This window comes from Anser cygnoides, chromosome 16 (genome assembly GCF_040182565.1).
Source record: "Anser cygnoides isolate HZ-2024a breed goose chromosome 16, Taihu_goose_T2T_genome, whole genome shotgun sequence".
Taxonomy (NCBI): Eukaryota; Metazoa; Chordata; class Aves; order Anseriformes; family Anatidae; genus Anser; species Anser cygnoides.
This window is the reverse complement of record NC_089888.1, coordinates 15,595,386-15,621,210: the sequence shown is the minus strand read 5'-3', so window position 1 is coordinate 15,621,210 and position 25,825 is coordinate 15,595,386. Positions and strand designations below refer to the sequence as shown.

General features: G+C 39.9%; 1 protein-coding gene across 6 annotated transcripts; it reads right to left on the bottom strand.

The window, feature by feature from the left end:
* Positions 1-1,149: 1,149 nt before the first annotated feature.
* Positions 1,150-25,825, bottom strand: RBL1 (RB transcriptional corepressor like 1). Of its 6 annotated transcripts, none has more exons than XM_066978328.1 (23): positions 25,808-25,825; positions 25,124-25,257; positions 24,117-24,317; positions 22,606-22,670; positions 22,386-22,514; positions 22,102-22,262; positions 21,293-21,342; positions 19,532-19,718; positions 17,973-18,139; positions 16,344-16,456; positions 15,685-15,788; positions 14,695-14,832; positions 12,239-12,403; positions 11,928-12,063; positions 10,149-10,415; positions 9,004-9,182; positions 7,330-7,506; positions 6,756-6,827; positions 6,481-6,565; positions 5,458-5,517; positions 4,464-4,630; positions 3,859-4,023; positions 1,150-3,587 (listed from the first exon to the last, which is right to left on the bottom strand). In XM_066978328.1, exons 2-23 carry the CDS (start codon positions 25,174-25,176, stop codon positions 3,417-3,419), a joined length of 3,012 nt encoding a protein of 1,003 aa, XP_066834429.1. In that variant the 5' UTR covers positions 25,177-25,257; positions 25,808-25,825; the 3' UTR covers positions 1,150-3,416. The 6 variants fall into 6 exon arrangements, with proteins under 6 accessions (XP_066834429.1, XP_066834426.1, XP_066834427.1 ...); XM_066978325.1 differs by lacking the exon at positions 25,808-25,825 and adding an exon at positions 25,364-25,561; XM_066978326.1 differs by lacking the exon at positions 25,808-25,825 and adding an exon at positions 25,364-25,561 and having other exon boundaries at positions 5,458-5,514.

Here is a 25,825-nt window from a genome sequence, read left to right as displayed (position 1 = left end):
CTGATGTTCCTGTGACTGAACTCTAGCAAAGCTGTTTTTGTTACTGGGAATCATGACAACAAAAGGCAGAGGATATTTGCAATCAGTACCTGATTTGGGGAGCAGTGCTGTGGGGTGTACGGGGTGAATTGGGCACCCTAAAACCAAAGCTTCCCTGTTACTCCCGGGTATTAACCTTCAAGGCGAGGCACAGCGCGGGGCCCCGTGCTCATTAGCCCTGCCAAAGTCTCTAGCTCATGTTCAGCAGGGCAGAATGGCTGGGAACCACATGTGTAATCCATCTCTGCAACTCACCTGCCTTCTGATATTCTTTTGGTCACTCAAAGCGGTCAAAAAAATGTAATGCATTTGGTATTTAGATGACTTGTCAAAGCAACATCTTCATGTTCTTCTGTTTATCAAGAACTGCTGCTTACGTGATTTAGATTACAATAAGCTTACTTTCTTTGTCCTGGAGACAGATTTAAACATGCTCAGCTTCTTTGTTCTGCAATCACAACACACACTCACTGTTCCTTCTGTGAGTCTTTTTGTGTTTCCAGCTCTTAGTTCCTCAAATGTCAAATAACCAAAACATCCTGCATGAATTACAGGACTGGAACACAAGAAGAATGTTTCCTAGCAGGAAACTAAACTGAACTTCAGTTTCAATTCCCCACAGCGCTTAATCACACTACTTATTTTCGCAACGCCACATCTTAGCATGCTGGAGATGTGGCAACCTAATATTAACATAATTCTTATATCTAAAGTGCTAGCAGATTTATTGTATTCTCCCTGGTGCTGTTAACCTTTCTTCCTCTGACTTTCTGAAATACTCTATTGTAGTAAACATGAAGCTCTGAACCCACTTTAGGTGGTGTTAAGGTGGCAATCTTTTCAGTTAAAGAATTAGTAAGAATCTGTTTGGCTGGGAAAAAAGTGTCTCACTAGATAGCATGTAGTTTTCAAGACTCGTGCTATAATCCTACTTCTCATTTTACACCCCCTGTGATGCTTTTCCCCTTATTGGCATTTTAATCTGCAAAAGGAAGTTTAAGAAAAAAGAAATTTGAAGAAGCACAAAAAGGATAAAGGTCTTATAGGAACATTACAGGAAATGCAGAAAGAAGACATCATGTAATGAATTACCAGAGAAAAAAGCGCAACTCAGGTTAAAATATTTTTGTTTATTATAAAATACATATTTACATGTGAAGGCACTTTAAACCGTTACAAGCATTTCATATAAGCCATTGTTTTAGCTGTTTAACAAGTCCAATAATATTTTTCTATCATCACCTAAACAGGTGAAAAAATCTAAACTGTATCCAGTTGCAGTATATTCATTTTTCTAATGAAAAAACAGTATGGTTAATGACAACTAATAAGGATTTGAGCACCATCAGTTCTCTACAGTTTCAGAAAATACTGTAACAGTGTGATGAGCATATACGTGAGGAGGAAGAGAGATATGCACATGGTGTTAAATTACAACCAAATCAAGTACATTCTTACCTTACAATACTGCTGAAAGACTTACGCTGTTAAGCCTTACATCTACCATCCAGAAAGACTGCAGTCGTCCATGCAAATAAAGCAGACTCCATGGAAGGCTAAATCAAGATTCTTCATTATCCCCTAATAATGCAGGAGGCTTTTAGGGACAGCATTATAATTTGAATGGATAAAGTTGTAACAGCTCCAATGAGCAGATAAAGACAGACGGGTTGTTTTTCTTCTACACTTTGTCTCAAGATCTGAAGACAAATATTCAAATAAAGGAACTGAACAGAAGAATCTACATTAAACCTAGTCAACTGCGTGTCCTCATACTGCAGCTCTGTACAGTCACACCTTTCAGAAATAAGCACCTTTTTCTGAAAGTCAAAAATCAAGTATTTAAGTAGTTAACAACTCAAAAATGAATTACAATTAGTAAACTTGCTATTCCTTGCTGAGTAGGGTCCCTGCACATGTACACTTTTAAATACATTTTCCCTCCATCTTTGCTGTCCAGATTCACCAGCTGAGACTGAGATCACACTAGTATTCTTCCCTGGAACCGTGGCACAGCAGATCTTGCAGCACATACTAAAACCAAACAATGAAGTAAACAGAGCTCTACATACAAGTCCTATGTATTTTTTTTCCTCCAGTACAATGTACACAAAACAAGTTGAAAAATGCAGTGCTGAGAAATTTCTGTGTCTCTAACCCTAAATGCAATTATGAAATAAGATCAAAATACTGATTTACAGTAATGAAAAAAAATATGACTTTTTTCCGTTTTAGCAAAATACATCCTATCAAATACTTCAGTGTTAACAGATTGCTTAAAAGAAATAGATCCTGGAATTTACACATTTCCAATGAAACCGAGCCTTTAATAGCTATAAAAACGTATATACAAATATGCCTTATCTGATGGGCTTACATTCAGTGTAGATACTACACAACAAGAGACTAAGATCTTCAGGAAAAAATAAAATGAAGAGATACAATTTGTTAAATGAATTTACACATTTCAACAGCTGTAAGGCTGGCCAAAGCCCAAGCTGTTTTTCATCTGTAACCAACTTGTACTTCTTCACAGTTAAGCTACAATTCACACGAACAGCTTCTACAGCAGGGTTGCAAATCAAGCTTCTGATTTGAAAGGAGTAGCTTCCATGGCAGCATTTACTGGCTCGGAATAAAGTTAGTTCGGACTTACTCAGAAAGTTATCTCAGTGCTTTTTCAGATTTCAGTGTCCAATTTAAGCCACTGCTGCTTCTACTTTTTGATTATTGCCTATGTTATTGCAGAAGTTCTCTGATCCAGGTTGTAGCATACATATTTGGTGAAGTTCTGATGCACAGGACATCAAGGACATAGAGCACAGGACATCAAGTCATACAGTTCAAAACTGTTCAGCTCTTACTGAGGCTGAATTATCGATCTGTTCTCCACTCCAGTTATTTCACCGTAATGCATAAAATTCCACATTCTTTTAAAAATAAGGCACTTATAAAGCTTCTTCCCCAAGTACCAAAAGCTTGAGAAACTTAACCGACTTCACTCATTTCCTTACTGTTTTTATTCCAAAAGTAACGCCCCTGTTCCTAGAAGCTGAGTTACACTCAGAAATCAAATACTCTATGTTAGGTTCAAGAACACCCAACATGGCTTTCTACAGATCACTCATTTGCTAAATCAGCTTGCAGAGAGTACCTTCCAGCATAGCAGGTTCTTTAGGAATAAAGATCATCACCACTTTCATTCTCTGGCACTTACTACTTATCCCTTGCTTTTTGCATCCTGCAAAAGTCAGGTAAAAGTTCAACGTTAAACTTCACAGTTGTCTGTATATACCACGTTGGAAATGCAAGAAATAAATAGCACAACAGCTGTATCAAGCTCCATAGCTTCTAGATCCCACAGAAAACTGGCAGTTTTAATGATTTGCTCTTTCACTGACAACATCCTGGAGACGTTTAAGTAGAACATCATCGTTTTCCTGGCAGAGTCGCTTCGTAGGGGATTCGGTATCACTATCAATTGTTATTGCTCGTTTCTTACTCCTGTGTTCACCTTGTTTTATCATATTGTTGATATCCTTCAAACTCTGCAATCAAGAAAAAGATTTAAAAACAATGTGATACAAGTTAATGACTCCATCTGAAACCTGATTTGGTTCTCAGTTATCTGAGAACCAAGGAGTTTCTGTTTTGAACCTCTCTGCTGAACAAGTGAAGGATTCTACATAAAGAACTCTATCCCTCGCCACAAATTGAGAAACTGGTTCGGTGAATCCCCATTGTATTAGAGCACGTTCTAATTATGAGATTAATTAACACTCTCCCAAATCAAACATTTTCAACCCTTTTATTTTCTACCTTGGAAGGGCTCCCATTAAATTTGTATAGTAGTGCAGTTCGAGGTGTCAAGCAGGCACCATTCTTATGAGGCGAAACATAAACCGAGTGCTGTTGAGAGATCCGTCGAGGTGATACGGGCTGTTGCTTAATGTTGGGGAATGGAGACAAAGGAGGGGCTTCCATCTGAAAGAGAGGACAAATCCCCATCGGATATGAATCAAAAATTACCGAAGAGGTGTAACTTCACAGAAAGACAAGACTCACACACTTCCAGGTTTCCTTTATAACATTTTATCCTATAGCAGTTAAACAACTGAGCAAATGTCTGCCAAACCACAGAACAGGTTTATTTCCCATATGTGTTACACAGATGCTCCACAGGTATTTTAGCAAATGGGTACTGTTACATAAAGATGCTGAAAATGGGGTTGTAAACGGACTGCGTCTGCAGTTTGTCCTTTTGAAAGGCTATTAAAGCAAGTCCTCGTAGCATTACCTGTAACTTCTCAACTTCTGTAACCATGCCAGGTGAATAACAATACAAAATACTGACACAGAGTGCCAGGAAAACCACACTGTGTCTGATTATTCAGTAGAGCAAAACTCCAAAATAGTTTACTTACTACATGATGCTGGTTTGTAATATCGTACTTCAGTGCAAATGATTTTACTCTTCCTACATAAACCGCATTGTAAAATTTAATAAGATCTCCTCTCTCCTCTGTTCCTGACTCGCTGGAGTTCTCTGCTGCAGATCTTCCCGAGGAACTACCAGTTTTCACAGATGAGTCTAACAATAAGAGAAAGCTTCAGATTTCAGAACACAGTATCGGCAAACTTCATTCTTTAAACTTGTATTCAGCTGACAAGAACTCATTCATAAACTGACCAATTAATGAGATGAATTCAAGAATCATGCTTGAGACAAGGGTGCATTGTATGTGGTTATGAGCATTAGAAGGAGTTAAAAATCACTGCTAGCAGGCTAGTGGATTATGACTGAAACGGCTAGTGCAAGTCTTCACTTCTATACTGGAAAACTGTAGCAAAAAAGGGTGGCAGTATCAATCTTTTTTCCAATTTTTTTTTTGTTTGTTTTAAAGGAGTGAAAGTCATAAAAAGCCATTTTTTGCTCATCTTTTCTGGACTGCTGTACAATCCTCATATAGCAATAATCAAATTAGCCAGGATGTAGAACAATGTTAACATGCTCAGAACCTCGACCTTGCCAACACTCAGCACAAGTGCTATGCAAACTTGCAGCAAAATTTCAAGCAGCCTGAGAACTTGCAGCTTTTAGCTTCTATGAAGCTTTCTAGTGATGAGCTGGCAAAAAAGTTGCTTTGTACTCCACTCACATCTACTGCAAGGAAGCCAGGAGACCATCTTTTCAGGCATGTAACTAAATGGTTGTTCAGTAGAAAAAGCTGCAGCTGCAGCTGCACAGCAAGTATATTGCTGTTAACTCTTGCCTGCTTAAGCCAGATCCCTACTGAACACAACCTTCTTCTTCATTCCTCCACACTGTTTACTACCAAGCAAAACAAGGGAACACAGAATAAAGCCTCTTGCAATCACTGCAACATGGAAAGAAACATCAAAACCTTCAGTTGATACCCGTAATTCCTTGGTATGTCTGTCTTGTGTCAGAGCACAAGCACATGTTCGTGTAAGCTGCTGTCAAAAGAACATGAATTAGTATAGCAAAAAGAGATACTAGTCTCCAACTGATGCAAAAGTCTATTAGGAAAGGAAACTGAACAACTTTGTAACCAAGTAAACGTGTTTGACAGAACACCCTATGGCAGTATCACTAGAGATGCCCTACGATATCCAAGAACTGTGGAGCTGCTAGACAGGATGCTGAACCTACAGATCAGCACTTTCCTGGAGCCAGGCAGGACATTGTAAGGTGTTTAAAAATGGCACTAATACTCATTCAAGCAGTTGAATCCCACTCACCGTGGGATTTTGCCATATGGAACAGCCTTCTAAATTTCTTTGTGTGTCCTGGCTGAAGATCCCTTCTACTCATGGGCTCATACACAGGCTTGTAATCTACCTTTTAGTGACAAGTCAGTAACAATAGGCATGGAACAATTTTCATACTTCTTCTCAAATCCTATTTTTATCTCTTTCTTCTCTAACCCACAGCAAAGAAAATACCAGCTATTTAAAAGAAATCTACTTGTATATGCAAATTTTGGTCTAAGACAGCCACTATTTTCTGGAAACAAGTAGTCCATATTTAAACCTACAGAATAGGCGATAGCATATTAGAAAAAGAATCTGTCATAATATTCAGATACTGTTCATCTTTCTTTGTTAAATGGTGTTGCTGTCCAAGATGAGCCATAGTAACACTGACACAGTAAGGAAATGCTTCAGTATCAAGCTATCAAATTTAAGAAAACAAAATAAAACATTTGTTCCAAATGGAAAGCATATTTTCGATATCTAACAAACAGTAGGGCTGCTGATAAAATATATTTATCAGTATTTTCAACAATACATTTCTTTATTTTAAATGCATTTTAAAATCTAAAACTTATTTCTCTTCTCCTTATTATTTGACAGTTCAGTTCCTTAAAAGCATGCAAGTACATTTTTAAAAATACCAAATTACTTTGCTGTACCTACCTTCTGTCATCTCTACATCTTGGTTTTTATTTTTGTCCAAAAGGACATCATCAGAAAAACTTCTCAACAGAACACTCCTATAAACCTACAGAACACAGAGGGAAAAAACATTCTTAACAAGGAAAACGTGAAAGTCAGAAGATTAGATTATATCCATCTGAGTAAGAATGAATCTAATTTTGAAGTTGATTCGATTTTCCCATTATCATCATAAACATTTGAAAGCCACCTCTTTCTGATATTTATATGAAGGAAAGGTTGTATCATTTACTCACATGGCTGTTTGCTTGTGGCTGATTTCTGTAACTTTTCATTATGTCCTGAAAAGTTCTTTCCTCTTTGGTTACCTGGAAAAGAAAAGGCTATTGAAGACCAAGTGCAAGCAGAACGATCAGGCTGCTCAGGTCCAGTCTACTCAATTAGCTTCCCTCTATATAGCCTTTTCATGAGCATTAATATGGTGATGGGATAGTTCTGGAGATGGGAATATGAAAAAAAACACACATTTTTCACGTCTAAGCATTTTTTTTTTAATTTCAGCTAGTAAAGCCTTTTTTTTTTTGCATAAGATACTTAAGAATTATTCCTTTTCAAACTTTTCTTCCAGTGATACTCAAAATTAAAGAAAGGAAGCATTATTACACCGAAAGACATTTGTGAATTTAAAAACTGGACCTCTTAACTTTTCTAAATAGAAAATGAGAAAATCCTGAACAAAACACCATGCATATAATTTCAGCTTTCTTTCATATGTCAAAATTGCTCATTTGTTACTAGATGGCTGAAAAACAAAGTCCTATTTACGTTTTCAACAGAACTAAACTCAAGTTTCCTAAACCTACGTGTTACCTTTGCCATGATATAAAAGGCACAGAGAAGAAGCTGGTCCAAATGTCTGTCCTTCATTAGATCAGCACAATGAACCAGTGTGAATTCAAAACAAGTCCATATCTTCCTGCGCAAATCATTGGAGACATCCAATTTTAAGCACAGATCACGCAAACGCACACTTGCCAGATGATAAACCTGGAAGAGAAAGACATGAAGTTAAGAGTTAAGCCTGCTGATCCTAACCTAGTCCGCAAAAATGAAAGCCCTCACCAAAGTATAACTGTTTTATACTTCAATACTTTGTTTTCACAGAACTTGCCCACTTTGCCCAAGTCAGTGTCTCCAAATATTAAACTGTCAACTCTGTTCAAATGTTGGATGCTTATAGAAAAAATCTGATTAAAAACATTATGACTATGCCTTCTATAATATATCACTCACTCACTACAATGGAACAGTTATGACAAGCTAAAAGAAGAGACATACTTTAATTACAACTAAGTATAATCTTATATTTTCAAGCTGACAATTTTTTTTTCCCCATTTTGATTACCAAAAACCTGTTTCAAAATTCGAAATAACCATCAAGCGCAACATTAACATTCTTCCATTTATTTCAAAAGTTCTCACTTCATTGATAGTAATTACGTGCATTCTTTATGCTGGACAGCAGGAAAAATTCATCTTCATTTTCACTTGTTCTACTGAACAGGAACAAGAAATGGAAGCAGGGGAAAACTATTATTATTGTGAATGTGATGATCACTATAATGAATAGGTCAAAATTCTTTTGAAGACAAATTTAAGAGAAGATTTTTGTTCTTCCTAAGAGGAACGTTGCCTACCACAGTTTTTCAAATACATGGCTACAGCTGAAGTATTTCCCTGCTGAGATTAAAGCTTCCAAAAAGCAGTCCATGTTCATGCCTAGCAGCTAGCTAATCAATTCTTAATCAGTTCTCAGAAAAAGAGAGAGACTGTTACTTCTAAAATTAAAGAACCAATACTTCAGACGCAGGATGTGGCTTTCAAGTGTTTCCGGGAATGAGTTTCTGTACATACAGATACCATAAAGGTGAAAACTTCTGAAAATAACTTCTCTAATAAGGTAATTGTAGCCAATAAAAAGTTTCTCTCAAGAACCCAGTTCTTATCCTACCCTTTTATTCCTCATTGTTTCAAGAGTTTCTTTTGTTCTAGAAACTTTTAGATAGCATGTTATTCGCAACTAATTTCTTGAGGCTCCATGCTGGCAAGATCAGCACTACTGGTAGACCTCTAAACAAGAGAATATTGTACAGGATCCAAAACAATTCAGTTTTTAAATAAGCACGACACAGGAGGGTAACCTCATTTTTGGTACATCTAACCCTTGCAAATGTGGGAGGCAATAAGAACAAACAAGGTAATTAAAAAATGCCAATATTTCCTAGGTAGTTATAGAAGCTACTAAAGAAAAAGAAGAAAAAGGAAAAATTGAAACATCTCATGCATCAGAGGGAGGGCTGTAACAATATGGGAAACTGAATTCTCCGCAACATCTTTTCTCTTCTCCTCCCAGCTACATGAGAATTGTTCATGCCAAAGGAAAGGTACGTGAAGACTGAAAAGTAATGTAATGTAAATTGCTCAAGGATTTTTAGCGTGTCCACAAACAGAAGTAAAGCACAACTTCCTAACAACGATACTTACCTTTCTGTAAAACAGTGCCAAGGATCCCGTTTTCTTTGGTTTGCTTCCTGATGACAGATGCACTTCTTGTGCTTGGCTCACCTGGGGGTGGCAGGGAGCCTGAGCCTCCATTTTAGGTGGTTGACCTAAATTCATGGAAATCGGTATCAATGTGATCCCACCCATTTCATGCGCAATACCTGAAGATGATAGAAAATGATGATGATCCAGAAGTAAACTGCTTGCTGCCACCACGCTGCATAGTTAAATTGCAAATCCTAAACTCATTTACAAATATTTCATACTGAAGACATTTCATCCTTCTATATTGGATGCTAAAAATACGGAGTCTTCAGAAATTATTAAAAAGTACATTTCTGGTAATGCTTAAAGGAAGAAGATGATTGTGAATAGCCATTTCTAAAACTATCTAAAAGTACAATGTTGACAAGAAATCGCAGTCTCTGTAGTCAGTGTACCACTCTTTTGGGGAAGATAGGCATTCTTGTTCTTTTTGTGCTATTATTTTGCAAATCTAACAGCACATTATATACAGTCCATATTAGTTTGTGCAGTAGTAGTAGTCTAATTCTCTTGCTGAAAATCTCCTTAAACATTAAAAGTAGAGAATTTTTCAATCCATCTAAATATACTTAAGACACAGACTTTAAATTCAGAAAGGCTACAAAACTCATTTCTCATGTATCCTTATCAGAAGTAGTCAAGCATCAGCCAGCTTGAATAAAACTTTAAAACCACACTATTTTGCTGATGTTTATACGTAGCCCTTTAATAGTAATTTCAGAGTCTTTTTAGATTATAATAGACAAAAAATAAAACAAACAGCATTGAATCACTATTGGAGTTGAGAACCAAAGCCACACTTAATCTGTGATGAGGTGTAATTGGAAGAAGGAAGAACTCCATAACTTTGTTTACAAGTTCGAATCCTCAGGACACTTGTCAGATATCGGATCAAAACACAGAATGAGATGTTAGTATAAAAACTTAAGTTTTGCTATTGTTTGTTTTGCTTTTTAATAAAGTCATATATGCTCTTTTAAAACAGAAAAAGTGATACGTGTTCAAGATGCATTGTCAGTCTAGATGGATCTTAAGAGCAAGCAAAACATCTCATACGGAAAGAAACCAGAAAGAATTCATACCATGCAGTGGGATAGTAACCTTCTGTCCTACTTTTCCTGGTACTGTAGCTGTTGTCATGGTCAGTACTGTTTGCCCAGGAGAAACTGATATATTTTCAGTAGCAATGCTTGATGCTGGAGCAATTGTCAGCTTAGTTCCCTCGGTTAAAATCTTTTCCATCTGCATTTCTTTGGGACTGTCATCTCCGAACAGTCTTCTCTTAGCACTTCCTGCTGTAGGGGAACTGTAGCGCTCATGAACAGAGATTGGTGACAACGGCTGTATGTCTAGTATGCAAAGAAGAAAAAAGATAATTTTCAGAGCAGCTGCTGAATAGGGATTCTTCTCCACAGGAGGAAAAAAGGCTATTCTCTCAAACTACAAAACCAGAGTGCAAGAAATTGTTTCTGATTAAGAAGTAATCTCACCATTCACTGTTCTTAGGCAATATGAATAATGACTATACTTCTTTAACTCTCTCCTTTTACTCTGTAACAGAGAGTTTGGTTTTCATAATCTGTTATTAACATGAAAGAAAAGATTGACCACGCTATCAGTGCCACTTGTGGGCATACCATTTTCCATCAAGCCAAAGCCTTCCAGCTAACTGGCAAGGCGAAACCAATTCTAGATGTTACTTCCAGTCTGCCAGGATGGTCTTCTCAGTACCAGGAGCACACAAACATTTCCAATCCCAACCATTTTCAATCTGAAGTTAGGAAGAGCACTTGGTACCAGGTTCTCACACAACGCAAGGTCTCACACACTCCTACACTTCTATAGGATACCATCTCCAAGTTGCTTTCCCTTCTGTTGAACAACTCACCATAACATCTACAACAACTGCTTATACATCACTCTCCTAATGCACTCGAGTATTTAAAAAAAAAAAGTTTTGAGTTTTGTAATGTGATTTGCCAGACAAACACAAAAGGAGACAACATCACAGATCATAGTGCACAAGCAAGAACTTATGAACTATTGTTTGGGATACAATGAAAGCAGCAATTCCTAACTACTGAAGTGTGAAAAAGCAACAGCTGTGCTGCCACTGCTTCTTCACCCTCACCCTTAAAAACAGTTCTACGTGATACCTGGAAATCTGCAAAGAGCAAGGCAGTTCTTCAGAGGAAAAGAGTATTGCAGACAAATTATCGTCCTCCCCTCCTGCAAAAGAAAGTTCTGTAGGAAGAGGACTAAATGCAGCCCTATCATTCTGTAATGCAGTAACAAGAGGTGACAGTGACAACCATCACTGGTCAAGGGTTAAAAAAAAAAGCAGTGACAGGGAGAGCGGGGTCTGAAGGATCAGAATAATGAGAATGCAACAGTAGTTAGAGCTATCAAAAGTGCTGGAAACTGCAAAGAGGAGGACTTTAAGAAGAGTCACCAAAAATCCAGTCCAATTCAGTGAGACAATAAAAACAACAGCAACCACACACACACACCCCAACAAAAAAATCCCAACAATAAAAAAACTCACAACCAGGGAAAAATCTGACCAGCAAAGGACCATAAGCTACTAGATGACATCCCACCCCAAGAGTAGGGTAACTGTCTTGCATCAAAGCAAAGGCAAGTTCTGTGCCAGTTCAGGCGTGAAGCATTATTAACAATCACTGCTGCTGGTAAAACACATCAGTGGTTTGACTGGACGCATCTAGACTTTCCCTAGATGAACCGAGTCTGCACAATTCTGAATGCTTAATCCAGATTCAAGACTGCTCAATTATGAAGTAAAAAAACCAATCCCAATCCAAATTTGCACGTTCAAAATATATCAGAAACCTTAAACATACCCCTTCTTAAAGTCCCACCAAGATCTGTCCGAACCTCTTTAACTCGAGGATGAACTATAGGAGATATCGGCATCATAGGCAAATGCCCAAGCCCACTTCCTCCATTGCTTGCTTCAAAATTACTGGGAAATATTACCTGAGAAATAAGAAATACCAACGTAAGATAACACATAACTTTCCCTTCATGTCAATGTATTAATAAAAGATTGTTGTTTTCATTTTTTTCCCCAGCAGATAATGTAAGTGTTGAACAGAGTTCTGTATAACAGCAAGAAAAACATCATGATTTTTTAAATAAAAGGCTAACATACTTCTTCACATGTTGGGACCCTGTTTTCTGAAGCCTGGAGAGCACTCCAGAGTGCCGAGTCCCGAGTCCAGGCTAGACTCTCAAGAATTTGTTCCTCAATGCTGTTAAGGTGCTTCACCATGTCTCTGGAAAGTCCTTCCTCAGACCGAATCAGTACTTCAATAACCTAATGGTAACAAGACACACATACAAAAGCAAAGTCACATCACTCATGTTTAACGCTATCAAACCACTATTCATTTCAGGATCCTGTTCAAAACCTCTCTTCAACGTAGAGCACTCCGGTGTCCTCCTCACCTTGAATCTTCCCAGCCCTCTCTGATTCCCTTACGCAGCCCAACTCAGAGACACCGTAAGATTTTTCATCTCATGTCGCATCTCGACAGGCCTTTGCGTCTCCTTCTTTTCCATTTCAGTACAACTGTGCATGTGTGTTGTGTGTCCATACAAGCAACACAATTTAAAATATCCATCACCCATGGTAAATTTACATGAAATAGAAATGTTAAGCCCATGCATTTGCCTTTATTTACTTTTTAAGTACAAATAATTAGGGAACCCAGAAGTTGGAAATGGACAGCGAGTGTCATCTCAGTGCAGAACAACCCCTCGCAGGGTGCCTTCAGGCCTCTCTCACCACCGAATACATACACCTCTCATACACCGAATGAACGCACGAAGCATGTGCGGTGCTCACACCTGGTCAGATACAAACAGGTATACCCGGTTCAGACGGGCACGTGAAAGAATCCCAGCATTTAAGCTTCCCCTCCTTTCAGACAAGCAGCCCATAATCAAAGGGGTTGAAAAACACTGTTTTAAAGTTTAATTTAAGAAAAGGCCTTAACATGTACAAATCAGGGTTGACAAGAGCTGATAAGGGCCCTTGGAATACCATGATCCATGTGGGAGTGTGGCCATGGGGGCCGACAAGCCCTACGGTTGGTGATAACATCAGATTCTTAACGATAAGGCCATCAGGAATGTAAAGAGTTTAGAGGGAACAAAGAAGGGTGATTCAGGAGACGCCTTGCCGTCTCGGTTGCTTGTTCTCCGGCATGGAAGTTGCTGGGTGTTTGCGGTTGCCGGGCAAAGTGGTTGACCAATGAATAGTTAGTGGAAAAGGACTGCTGTGGGGCGAATGGTGTAAGAAGGGAGCCTGTCCTCAATATGCGAGGCAACAAGGGTAATGAAGTTATGCCCTCAATATGACAGATGAAGTTAGGCCCTAATTAAGAGAGAACGAAGTTATGTCATCAATAAAGAAGTAGCAGTTACTGATCCTGAAAGAACCCTGGTGTCTGTGTGGTCATTACGCTACAATCCACACCCCTATGTGCCACTGCAAGATCCACTTTACTGTGCTGTCTCTGACAGATGAACATTCAACTTGTTTCTACAAAGCTCCAATGATGGAAATGCCCTAAATTTCCCTGGGGGACTTATTGATGTGTTTACCGATGTCTAGAAACTAAGAATCCAAAGAATAAAATTACAAGTGGCACAACTGGAATGATAAACATAGTCTCTCTCACGTGAGGTCTTTGTGACAAAAATGCCTTGAGGTAAGAAGAGTGCCACAAGAATGTACGCTGAATCAAGTATAAATGTATTCCAGAAAGTTGCAGCTGCACCAGTGCATGTAAACTACTGAAAGTCAGAGCAACACTGACAGACTTGTTTTAGGTTCACTACTGCCTTATACCTGAAGCTTAAAGGAAGAAGGGAGAATAGAACGTAAAACAGATTTCCCAAAGGGTTGAATATTTTTGGTTATTATTCTCCAAACAGAACTAATTCTGATTTACTCAGTACTAACCACAGTAAGCTGTTAGATATCTCAAAAATAGTAAGCATAAGGATAAAAGGATCAAACAAGTTCAAGAATAGAAATTACATTGGGAGCAAAGGGGAAATGAGTTTAAAAAGAGCAAAAATAAGAGAACAGTTAGGAAAAGAGATTTTATGCTCTATTCTGTAAAATGAGAGAGGAAAAGAAATTTTAACTGTACAAGCCTGTGGTAAGTAGTGGTTGTCAAAGGCAACTAAGAGTATTTTTGTTATTTTACCAGTAATAAGCAGAACTAGGATGCAACCAGTCCTACAGCTTGCAGTCAATAAATACAAACGTTATTAAAACATACGTCTGAATGCTTTAGTCTACTAAAAGTTGTGTGTGGGTGCATGTGTATATATGTAAACCAGAAGTTTATCAGCAGCATGTTACAATTAAGTACCATTTACAAAATGGTTTTATTGCTTTAAATTTCAGCTTCAACTCAAGCATTACACATTCCAGGTAATATTAAAGACAGACAGAATTTAGAATAGGCATGAGATATAATAACATCTGTCCTTCTCCTATGTGGCTACCTAGGAAGGAAGGGCATCATCCCTTGAGACTGTCAATCCAGTAACATGCCGTTTTCAACACAGATTTAGATGATATATATTTACCTTATAAAAATAGAATGGCCTGAGGTCAAGTACTTCAATTATCCAGGGAAAGGTACGAGGTGAGCTATATGCAAAAAGCACAATCTCCAAGCAGCATGCCATGAGGGAGCGGTGAAAGACATCTTGTTCCAAGAGAGCCTGAAGAGATTATAGAAAATGTCAGTGATCTGAGGTTAGGGAAACAGAGGCACGTTTTTTTAGTAAGACAAAAAAAGCCTTCTAGGCAGAATTAGAGTCACCTCAAGAAAATCCATCTTACATATAACTTTTTTTTAATTTTGTTTTTTGAAAACATACAAGTCCTTCTTAGGGGAGAGCAGGACAGATGGGCTTCTCAGCAGATCTAGGATTAAAAAAATCTCAAAAGATACTTAAGACTTTGCCACATCTAAGAAAATTCACAGAAGAACCCTGAAAAACATTTAAAATGCAGACGGATAATGCAAGCTTTGCTCTTCACAGTCAAGCCAGAAAGTGACTACAGGAAAGTAAATCCACAGCACCACATCAAGTCCTTAGACTATTTCAGTACTGTGCTATTTGAGATTGAGTTATCGCTTTTTTCTACCTCCACAATCTCCTCTTTTTACTTGGAATTTTAAACTGGAAGTAGATTAACACTTTGAAAAGCATCAGTGTTTTCATACCACGGTCAAATGAATTGGCATCCGTATTGTGAGTCACAAAACGGATCAAATACGTTGCTGTCTAACATGATATTGATATTGTTAATGGAATAAAGAAGAGAATAAAAATTATCTGCCCTGAAATTAATGATTCTGGAAATAAACACAGGTTAACATAATTAATAATGCCAGATTTATACCGTTTTCAATAGTAGTAAAAACTACATTTAGGCACCTTCCATATACTTCTCTTTCATTAAAAATAACAATGTATACAGATTGCCTGTCCGCGGACTGATCTGTTCTGGAACTGTCTGAACATATCCCCCTACAAATTCTCCTTTTCTGCTAGTTCTTTACTTACAGTCATGTCCTTCCCATGTAGTCTTCGTGTTTCTTGTACCATTATAGTCTCCAAGATTTTATAGTACAAGATCTCTGCCAGTTTTAATCTGTTTACAGCAAAGTCTGAAATTTAAAACCAAAACTGATGAAGCCCTATGCTGTTTCCACAAACAGCCTCAGACTAAATTGACTTGTACTTGGCCTACTCTAACAAAATAGTACATGCGTGTGTATAGATTTTGCAAATCCAAATAGTATGCTTAGAAACTCACTAGTCACAAGAGCAGCACACAAGTCTAGAAACATTTTAAAGAATTGTGTATTTTAATATTTCTAGTGAAGTCATTCCGCAAACAATTGCAATAATAATTTTCCTATTTGTATTTCATTTCCTTTAACTTTTAGATTTAAGAAGAATGCACACTTACAATTTTTGATAAGATATTTATAGATTCAGTGCTGTCTTGGTTATCCCATTTTCAACTGCAACCTTGTTTTTATTTTTAATAAAATTTTATTCTTTATAGTATTCTGCTTGACACCAACAATTTTCTGTTTGGAAGTGTTGTTTGTTAAAACCAGCTCCACTGTATTAAGTATTCATATGATAGCATATATATTCATTTTATTTGCCCTCATTTAATATTTTGAAACATCCTGTGCATTTCATGTTCATACCTATATGAGATCCTGGTTGTTCATCTGTTGACTGAGTGTAGCTGCGGCAAAATGTCTCACCTATTTCTTTCACTCTGTTTGTAATGCTTTCCATAGGGCTGCGTGCACAAGACCTACAGCAGAACACAAAGAGAAAGCCTTGTTTGTATAAGTAAATATCCTGCTTGCGGAAAAAAATAAAATAATAATAATAATAAAAAAATCTAATTTTACTGAGCTTTCCTCATCAGGCAATAACCTGTATTACCATGAGCAACAGAGGAAAACATAAAATACAAAGAAAGATTGTTTCCTGTTTTCCTTTCCTAAGAGAGGCTATGTCAATTTGAGAGCTCTTTCTGAACACTTCCAGATTTGGAGCAAATCTGTACTTAGAGGAAAGTGGCTTGCGTCTAGGTCAAATTAAGACACTGAGTTAAGCTGAAAAGCTAGCATTGAAATAAATTATGGTTTCATTGAACAAAGCCTTCTAATTAATTTAAAAGTTACACTTCCAGGGAATTTTTACTTGAAAGAGAAAATATTCAAAAGCATAGACTATTCCACATAGTCAAAACCACAGTTATTTCCCATTTCTCCCAATCAGACAATACATAACCTATCATTTGCTGAACTCATATCCAAGATGAGCAAAGCATTCAACACATTACTTATCTGAAGATTACTCACTCAATATTTGTCCTAGTTTTAACATTTAAATCTCTCTTTGACAGACAGGTTATTGCTTGAATGAACTCAGTTTTCATTACACATAGATATGCTAACATTGTAATAATATCAATTGAAATAATATCAAGCAGTCTTTAAAAAACAACAACAAAATAGAAACCTGCAAAATAGAAGCGCATCTTGCTAAGCATTTGTAATGCAAACTTTTCAGAACAAGTATTAGAAACACCTTCAAAACATGTAATTTCAAAGATGAGAACTAAAAGTAGTATTTTCACCTAGTTATGAAGGTTGCTATAAAATATTACTTGCGCACATCAAATATTAAGTGTTAATTCTAAATGCTCATTATTACTGAAAAACATCCGGAGACCTTACACCACAATACAGTAAGGCCATGCTTTGCATGGAATTAGACAAATGCCCAACACCTTTACAATTATTTAATATTACATTTTTACTTGTTATAATCTATGAAGCAACACTGATCTAGTTTTTACTGCTAAATTATTTTGTTTACACTCATCTGCTTACACACCAAGGTTTTCAAGTGCATTTCACTACAGTCAGCATGCAGACATGCATCTAGGAGCCAAAAGTATAAACTGATTTACAGCACAGGGACTCTGTCCTAGAAATGGTGATCAGGAAAGCCTGGGGTTGTAATCAGTAGTCACTTAATATATGATTTCCCAGCACCATACAGTGGCTGAAAGAGATGAACGAGATGTTGGCGATATCTCAGGGGTAGGAGGGTCTAGCTCTCCTCGAGAAAAACAGATCATTTAAAAAACAGAATGTTTTACTTATGTTAAGAGCTGTTAACTGGAAATAATACAGAAGCACAAACAAAAAAAATCTGCACCAAACAAAAAAGTCAATTTTGAGCAAGGAAATATGCACAAGCATGAGAAGATGAATTTTCACTTGTATGAGAACAATCGCAGAGGATGTACTTACTCAAAAATAGTGATCAGCTGTTCACTCGGTGCATTTTTCAGTCCAGCCACAATGTTCTGTAACCGACTCACACTTTGTGTGGCTGACGCAACAGGAGTGATGACAGCTTCCTTTTCTCGTAAGTATCTTCTTCCAGTCAGAGGAGTTGAAGGTGCAAATGACCTTTTCTGTGAGACAGAAAAATAAGCAATAAAATCAGTCAACAGTAATGTTTCAAAAACATGATCTCGTGCAAAATCACTTGGAAGATTAAAATGACGCTACTAACACACTACCTGAAGGCTGCCAAACCTGTGGTCTCAGAACTCACTAAAAAGCAGTTCAACTATAACAAATCTCCAGGTAGACAAAAACAACAGAGTTTTTTTCTTAATAAAACCTAGAAAAACGAGACTTTAAATCTTAAAGTCTGTATTTCTGCTTAAATACTGGAAAATACAGAGCAAGAAAGAGGAAGCACATGCTTCCAATTCAAAATCTCTGGGTTAGCTGGGTGACATGGAGTAAGCGGCAGAGCTGCCTGGGAGAGGGTCACAGGAAAACATTCTTTGTGAAACGCCGTTCTGGTGCACCTAGAGCCCCCTGTAATAGAAGTAATGCAATGAAGTATTTGGTTTTGAATGATCAGAACAGACCACATTTTGAAGATACGTGGAAAAAAATGATGAAAAGTTATGCCTGTAATCAGCATACACAAATAGCAACAAGGTCATTTTTTTATACTACAGAAACTGGAGTTTGAAATTGATAAACTCATTCCAAACCACCATGTTTAGTTTGAATATGAGATACATTTATATTTGGGACAAAAACTTAAGCTGTATGATTCATTTATACCAGCAGTAGCATCTTGTAATAAGCAGCAGTATTTTAATTGGTGTGTAACAGTAGTTATCAAACAGCATGAGCTCCTTTCACACAGCCTGGCACACTTTTTCCCCTTATTCAAGTTCAAAAAGTTATCGATTGAGTATTTTCCCATACACCAACTTCATTAAATACATCTTACATTTTTTAAACATAATGAAACACTACCTCTACTTATAGGCTACTTTTTGTAACAAAATTACGAAGAGTGAGGCTTTGGTGGGTTTTATATCTTGAATATTATTTTTCATTGAATAGTATACACGTTATCTTTTCCTGTCATCAAAAGGAAACATCAGGAAAACAAGTAAATTAATCCAATGTAAAGGCTTCATGGTGTTCTTACTGGGTATAAATTAAGTTTGAAATAACCCTAAGTCTATATAGTTAGGTCTCAACTACTTACAGATTTTTCTTGGACATAAAAAATACTAACTCACACATAGAAGTGCTCCCATCCTGCTTAAGGAGTAGTTATTTACTAAATTACATAGGAAAGAAGAAGACACTGCCATTTCTCCTTAGCAAAACTGTCCACTGAAGCCTGCAAATGTCATTCCTTTCAGTAAAATGGTCAGCTTTTCAGCTGAAATTCAGCTTTTCAAAGTCATCTCAGGGATTCAGATTGCATACAACGATGAAAAAACTCGACAGGAGTACTCCGACTGAAAATGACAAGTTAGATGAATCACCTTTTCAAAATGCTGCTGAAGATGACACTCCACATGAGCTCTTGCTGCTGTTTTCCCTCCAGGCATGTCTGCAGGAAATTTCCGAGGAGTGCCTATTTCTTCTTCAGCATCTGCTCCTAGGAAAACTCTCTCATCAAAGTCACCCACTGTTAGAACATACTCTTCGTATTCTTTATTCAGCGCTTTGCTGGAAGAGAAGCCAAAGCATTACATCAAAAGTTAAACTGCTGAAGAAACAAAAAATATGCCAGCGGGGCTAAAATTCAAAACTGAAACCACACAAGCTCAAAGCATTTAACACTTTCAGACACAGTTATGCTTGTACAGGAAGCTTCACTCCCACCAGTAATCTGCTCGTGGACATCTTCGCCTGCCTCATCACCTACCACAAACCTCCCCGATCCCTGCAGGGCCTGCTCTGCTTCCACCAACATTTAGCTCTCACTAAGTAGAGGAGAAACAACTTGGCTTCCATCCCAGTTGCAAATAAAGTGGTTTTGAAGTATTCAATGGATCAAAAGTTAAATCTTTGCATATGAAGAGCACACAAACAGTGGTTGCATTAAACTAGCTGAGTTTGAGTTCTGCTTCTGCCACTTGGTATTCAGCTGTTTTCATAATGGCATACAGGAAGGGAAATTTAACTCCTACAATCACCGCTGACATATGATACTGAACTTGGTTTTCTTTTTTCCAGCTAACCCATCTGTAAAATAGTTTAGACAAAGAAACAGGCTTCCATGTTAGATGTTAGATGTTGTTTACAAAAGAACGGTGAATACTGTACTATTCTACACGACAGAAATTATTAAATTAATACTATTCCTTTTCAAGTAGGAACGCTAAGAGAAGTTCATATGGACCATAAAAACACTGTTTTCTATCTGAAATTGAGGGTGTCATCCACACTGTTAAAACAACTGAGTCATTGCTCATAATTCTTAGAAAGCAAATCGAAGAGTTAAAACCTCACTTTGCAAAAACAAATGATTAGGTAATTTTTGGAAAAGGCAAAAAACCCTTTACAGGATCCAGAAGAAAGCAGTTGATGTTCATCTTTTTAATAAGATTAGCTTTGGGGAGTGAATTTAATAAGCTTCTGAAACAACTATATTTGCCTCCCACAGAAATTTATTTTGTGGTTTGGAAGAAAAAATTTTCTTTTGAAAAGAAAATTGCCTTCACAGATTTATACACTCAACTGAAGACTGATAAACAAGTCTAAATACTTCCCTACTCAGGTATAATATTTGATGGTATGTACAGGGTATGTATAGAAATACATCCATGAACTTCAGACTCAAGGCTTTGAATTACATTAGACTACTTAAAGGTAACAGCTGACAGAAAAGCAGAATCCTAGAAGGTTGGAAAAGACCCTAAAGATCAAGTCCAACCATCAACCTAACACTACCAAGTTCACCACTAAACTATGTCCCTTAATGCCACATCCACGTGTTTCTTAAATACCTCCAGGGATGGCAACTCTTCCGCTTCCCTGGGCAGCCTCTCCCAGTGCCTAACCACCCTTGCTGTGACCTGACATTAAGGAAGAAACCCACAGTCGACCCTCTGATATTTGACATATCTCAGATCCAGAATGCATTTTAGGCAAGTAACAGCAACGGCTGTCAAGTCATTAAAAAAGCAGCTAGTTATGATAAAATAAGGGCACAGGAAAAACTGAGATTTAGTATTCAAAGACACATACTTCAAAAATAAAACCAAAGCCCACAATTAAGAATGTACGCTATAACTTACTTATTTTCTGTAAAATTGCAAAGATCCAATAGACATTCTCCTTTTAAGATCTAAGAAGAAAAACAAAAGAAAAAAAAACTAATATCTTACATAATAAAATCAAAACCATTCCGTCTCTAGCAATGTGACAGCATGATGGCTTCCGCCTAAAGGGAAATGAGACTTAGGAGCATAATTGGACTCTTTTGCGTATACCAAGGCACTACAGTGCAATTAGCCAGACAATCAGACAAGGACAAAGCTCAGTTCTACCCAAGCTCTAGAAAAACTCATTCCTCAGAAACAGCACTGCTATGGAAAATCTGTTCCGTCGGCAGGTTAGGGACCTGATGAGTGACTACACAGACATTTCCACAGAACTTGGAAATGTTTTCCAGGATCAAAACCAAACAGAAGAGTTTGTCCATCTGCAACCTTAACCTCTTCATTCCAAAACATCTTGCTTAATTCCAAGACAAGCGCTAGGACCCAGACTATCGTTACAGTTACTCCACAAAATTGTTTCACAAGGTAACGTTTTCTTCAGAAAAAAAAGGCTATCATCCATGACTCAGTTTTCACACTGCCAAGAAAGTGAAGATTCTTCACTGATGTAAAAAGCCAAAACAGAGGGGACAGTACAGAACATGTCATTCAAAATGAAAGTAAATTCTGCTCCTGCTAACAAGCATACAAAGGAAAGCTGAACCAGACCGAGTTCATTTGCCTGTTAGTGCACTTTCCATCAGTACCTGCAGGTTTTACACAGTTTCTAGACAGGACCATTCGTAAGAGCACTATCACACATTCTTAAAAACAGTAAGATGTACCTTCCTATCAAATAGTTTTGAGATGTATGGTTTGAAGTAGTGTTCCTTTATTCCTTTTGCTTCTACTAAAAGCCCATCGTGCAGCTCACACAGCGTGGCAATAATGCAAGGAGGATCTTCAGAGACTTTGATCTCTGTTGCATGGAAGTCCCCTGGTAAGCCTGAGAAGGAAGGGGGGGGGGGGGGGGGGGGGGGGGGGGGGAAAGACAACCAACCTTCAACTTCACTTAAAAGAAATTAAAAACCAAGCATATTTGATTTAAAATAATCTGTCCTCACCATACCTTTAAACGATGGATTTAGCAAATCTCTTCTATTTGGACACAAAAGGGCATTTGCGAAGACCAGGTCCAAGCAGCAGAGAAGCAAATGATAGGAATTTACTAAATCATCCCCAATCATACGGAAATTACCTTTAAGAGACAGCATATCACATCAAGCAACATAACAGAAGTTCATAACTCCAAATGCACACAAAACATGCAGCTAAAAAAGCCAGCCTACCCTTAGTGTACACAAAGAGAGTCCAGCAGAAGTTGAAGAGATCTTTAACACTGCACGGCACCCGCCTGTCAATGAGGAGGACAAGAAGTCAGTCTCCAGCTTCAGGAAGATGAAGCTTGTTACAAGGTAAGAATTTCCTTCCATTTCCTTGCTCAAAGCAAGCTGGAGCGACCAGCTAACAATTTCACACTCAGACACACCGTAAGCTACAAGTGCATATTTCAGCTTTCATTGCAGTCTCCTGTATAGCTCTACAGGGCTTTCTGCACAGCATCATTAACCTTCCAGCCCCTTTCGAGCTAACGGTTGCTGTTGGTCTGTGACCCTGGACATATCATTTTGATGGTGTCAGGACTGTAAAAGAATTCTCCTGGAGCTGCAGGCAGCGAGATGCCCAGGACAATATAAATTACGGTGATTATTTTCCTAAATATTTTACTATAGCATCAATCATCCCTCCAAAATACGCAGCTACAATTTGTGTTACAGCTCTTACAGTGCAAAATGTTTGTAGTAGAGACTATCCAAAGCCACGGAGCTTGAAGACCACGGAAGAGATTATTTAAGACACCCAACGGGGAAGCTAATGGAAAGCTAAAGTTACAGTAACAAACACTGTTCTGATGAAGGCACATTAACAGGGCATACAGATGAAATTTCCCCTGATACGGACGCAGCAATGCCCACAGAAGCATCCTTTCTGTTTGTAAGTAAGGAGCTGCACTAGAGCATTTTACCACAAGTTATCCCCCCTCACATCCCAAGGACACACACAAGCCAGCAAAAATCGCCGGCACAGGCCCAGCTCAGCTCCCTCATTATCAGGGTTACATCCTCACTGTAAAGCTGCCAGAGACAGCCACACCGTCAGCAGAGAACATGGACAAGTCCCTTTAATTAAAGCATTAAAGTACCCTGCATCTGCATCTGGAAGACGACAACACCAGTTACCACATTTGTCATACAAATGACATAAGAAGAAGCACATCGGCTGTAATTTTCTCCCATTTTCGTGTTAACGCTCATCTGCGTTTCTGTGCTCATCTGATTGAGCGTGTTAACGCTCAATCATGCTAAAATCACAGTGATGTGGAAGGCCGGCTGATGCTTTCCCATTCGGTACAGCTACGTATGTATGGGGGGATTACGTCACGGTATCAACTGCAAGTCTCTTGCCACAAATAATATCGCCATACTAAACGCTGTGGCGGTCTCACTGTATCTCAAGTTAATGCATCACACTGCCTCTTCCACCATGCAGAGCCGTGCTCACTAAGGGCCAGGTCCTGAATTCACAGAGAACTGTGAATGCGCCGGATGCAAAGCTCTGCTGATACGAGCCGCGCTCCACCACGACTAGGGATCTTCCTGTATGCACCACATTTCAGAACCAAGGCCACAACACGAAGCAGCCCTATCACTTTAGTACTTTACCTTATTCTTTAAAAGCATAAATAGTGGTCTTAACATTTGTAAACTCGTTGAAAAGTCACACGAAACCTCAGAAATACCTCTGCTTCCTGCTTCGTTGTGGCTTAGAAGTTTCTTCATAAGGGTTTTGAAATACATCCAAAAATATCGGTTCAAACTTCTTGAAGATCACAGTTGACACTTCAAAGTTTCTCTCCAGCCTCTCTACTCGCTCACGGAATTCCTGTGGTAGATTTGACATGTCCATCCACTTCTTCATTTTGCTGAAAAACTGAATTAAACTTAAAAGAAACAAGAAAAGACGTTTATTTGCAGCTTTACCTAGCTTTCTTTACTCTGAATTTTGATAAAGTCAAGAACGCATCATATTTACTCCTTACCGACTACTTGGTTTAATACGTAGGTTTAACACTTATTTTGACAGACTCCCAAATATTGTCTATGCTGCAAGCTTTTTTGCCTCTTAATCACTCAGGTTCCTCTCCTTGGCTCCCTAAGGCACAGGCGTGGGAACGCTGGTTTGCGTTTAAGGGCCGCTGGGAAGGGTGGAGAGGAAAGAGCGCGCACTGCTTCGGGTGCCAAGGGAAGGGAGGAGAGACAGCGAACACACAGACACGAGTCTACGCCTATCGGAACCACCTACACAAAACCTGTAATTGCAGGTGTAATTAAGCCGGCTTCCCCCCGGCAGCTTAGGTGAAAGCAGCACTTTACGCGGGGCAACAACTTGGAGCCCCAGCACCCTTGGTCAGACTGCGGAGGCAAGCGGGGCTGGGAAGCCCCTGCAGCAGCCCAAACTCCACCGGAACGCATCGCTCCGTGCTCCCAAAGCGCACGCCAACGCCGAATCCAGCGGCTCGGCCGAAACCCCGAGTCAGACGCGAGTCTCATCGGGACTGGCGAGACAGCGCCGGGATGTCTCGTTCGGGGGACGCCCCGTCCGTGCTTCAGTTACCCACGAAAAGAAAACGGCCGCCGCGGGCGGAGCAGCCGCTGCCGAGGCGGGCGCTGCTCCACGGGCCTGCGGCTGGAAGCGGGCCGCAACCCGGAGCGCCCCGCGGGGGCCGGGCGGGGCGGGGAGGTCAACCTGAGCTTGGCGGAGCGCAGGATCCTGGTCAGCGACACGCAGTTGCCCTCCATCAGGCCGCTCCCCACGGTGGGCAGGACGCTCTTGCGGCAGGCCACGTAGAGCGCGCAGGCCAGCCAGTGCAGCGCTTCCCCCTGCCAAGGCAAGCGCCGCCGCTCAGCGGGGGGGACGCGGCCGCGGCCCCGGCCCCCGTCGCCCCCGGCCGCTGACAGGCGGCCCCGGCCCGCCCCGGCCGCCCACCTCCAGGCTGTAGGTGCCGCGCAGCGCCGTGAAGTCGCGCAGCGCCTCGGCGGCGCTGGCCGCGTCCAGGTTCAGCTCCTGGCAGAGCCGCTCGATGGCGGCGCCCGGCTCGGCGGCGCCCGGCGGCGGCGGCGGCTCCGTGCGGGACATGGCGGGCCCGGCCCGGCGCCGCGCTGCGCCCCGCGCGCCAAAACGGCCCCGCCGGAAGGGACCGGCCCCTTCCGCCGCCGCCGCCGCCGCCGGAGGGGGGGCCCCGCCGCGGGTGCGGTGCCCTCGGCGCCTCGGGTACCGCCGGCCGCGTGCCCGGAGCCCGCCCGTCCGCCGCTCCCCGCGTCCCGCCCCGGCCGGGCGCAGGCTGCCCGCTCCGGAGAGGGCCCGGGCCCTGCCCCGACAGGAGCCGGGGGCCGCTGCCCGCCGGGGCGGGGGGCGCGGGGGCGCCGTTACCTGCGCGAGCGGCGGCGC

Excerpts from the sequence above, each read along its gene's own strand:
- RBL1 (XM_066978325.1), bottom strand. The coding sequence starts at position 25,513 with ATGTCCCGCACGGAGCCGCCGCCGCCGCCGGGCGCCGCCGAGCCGGGC. Across the intron at positions 6,566-6,755 it reads AGCCACAAGCAAACAGCCAT|GTTTATAGGAGTGTTCTGTT; the intron begins GTGAGTAAATGA and ends TGTGTTCTGTAG. Across the intron at positions 3,588-3,858 it reads TTAATGGGAGCCCTTCCAAG|AGTTTGAAGGATATCAACAA; the intron begins GTAGAAAATAAA and ends TCTTGATTGCAG.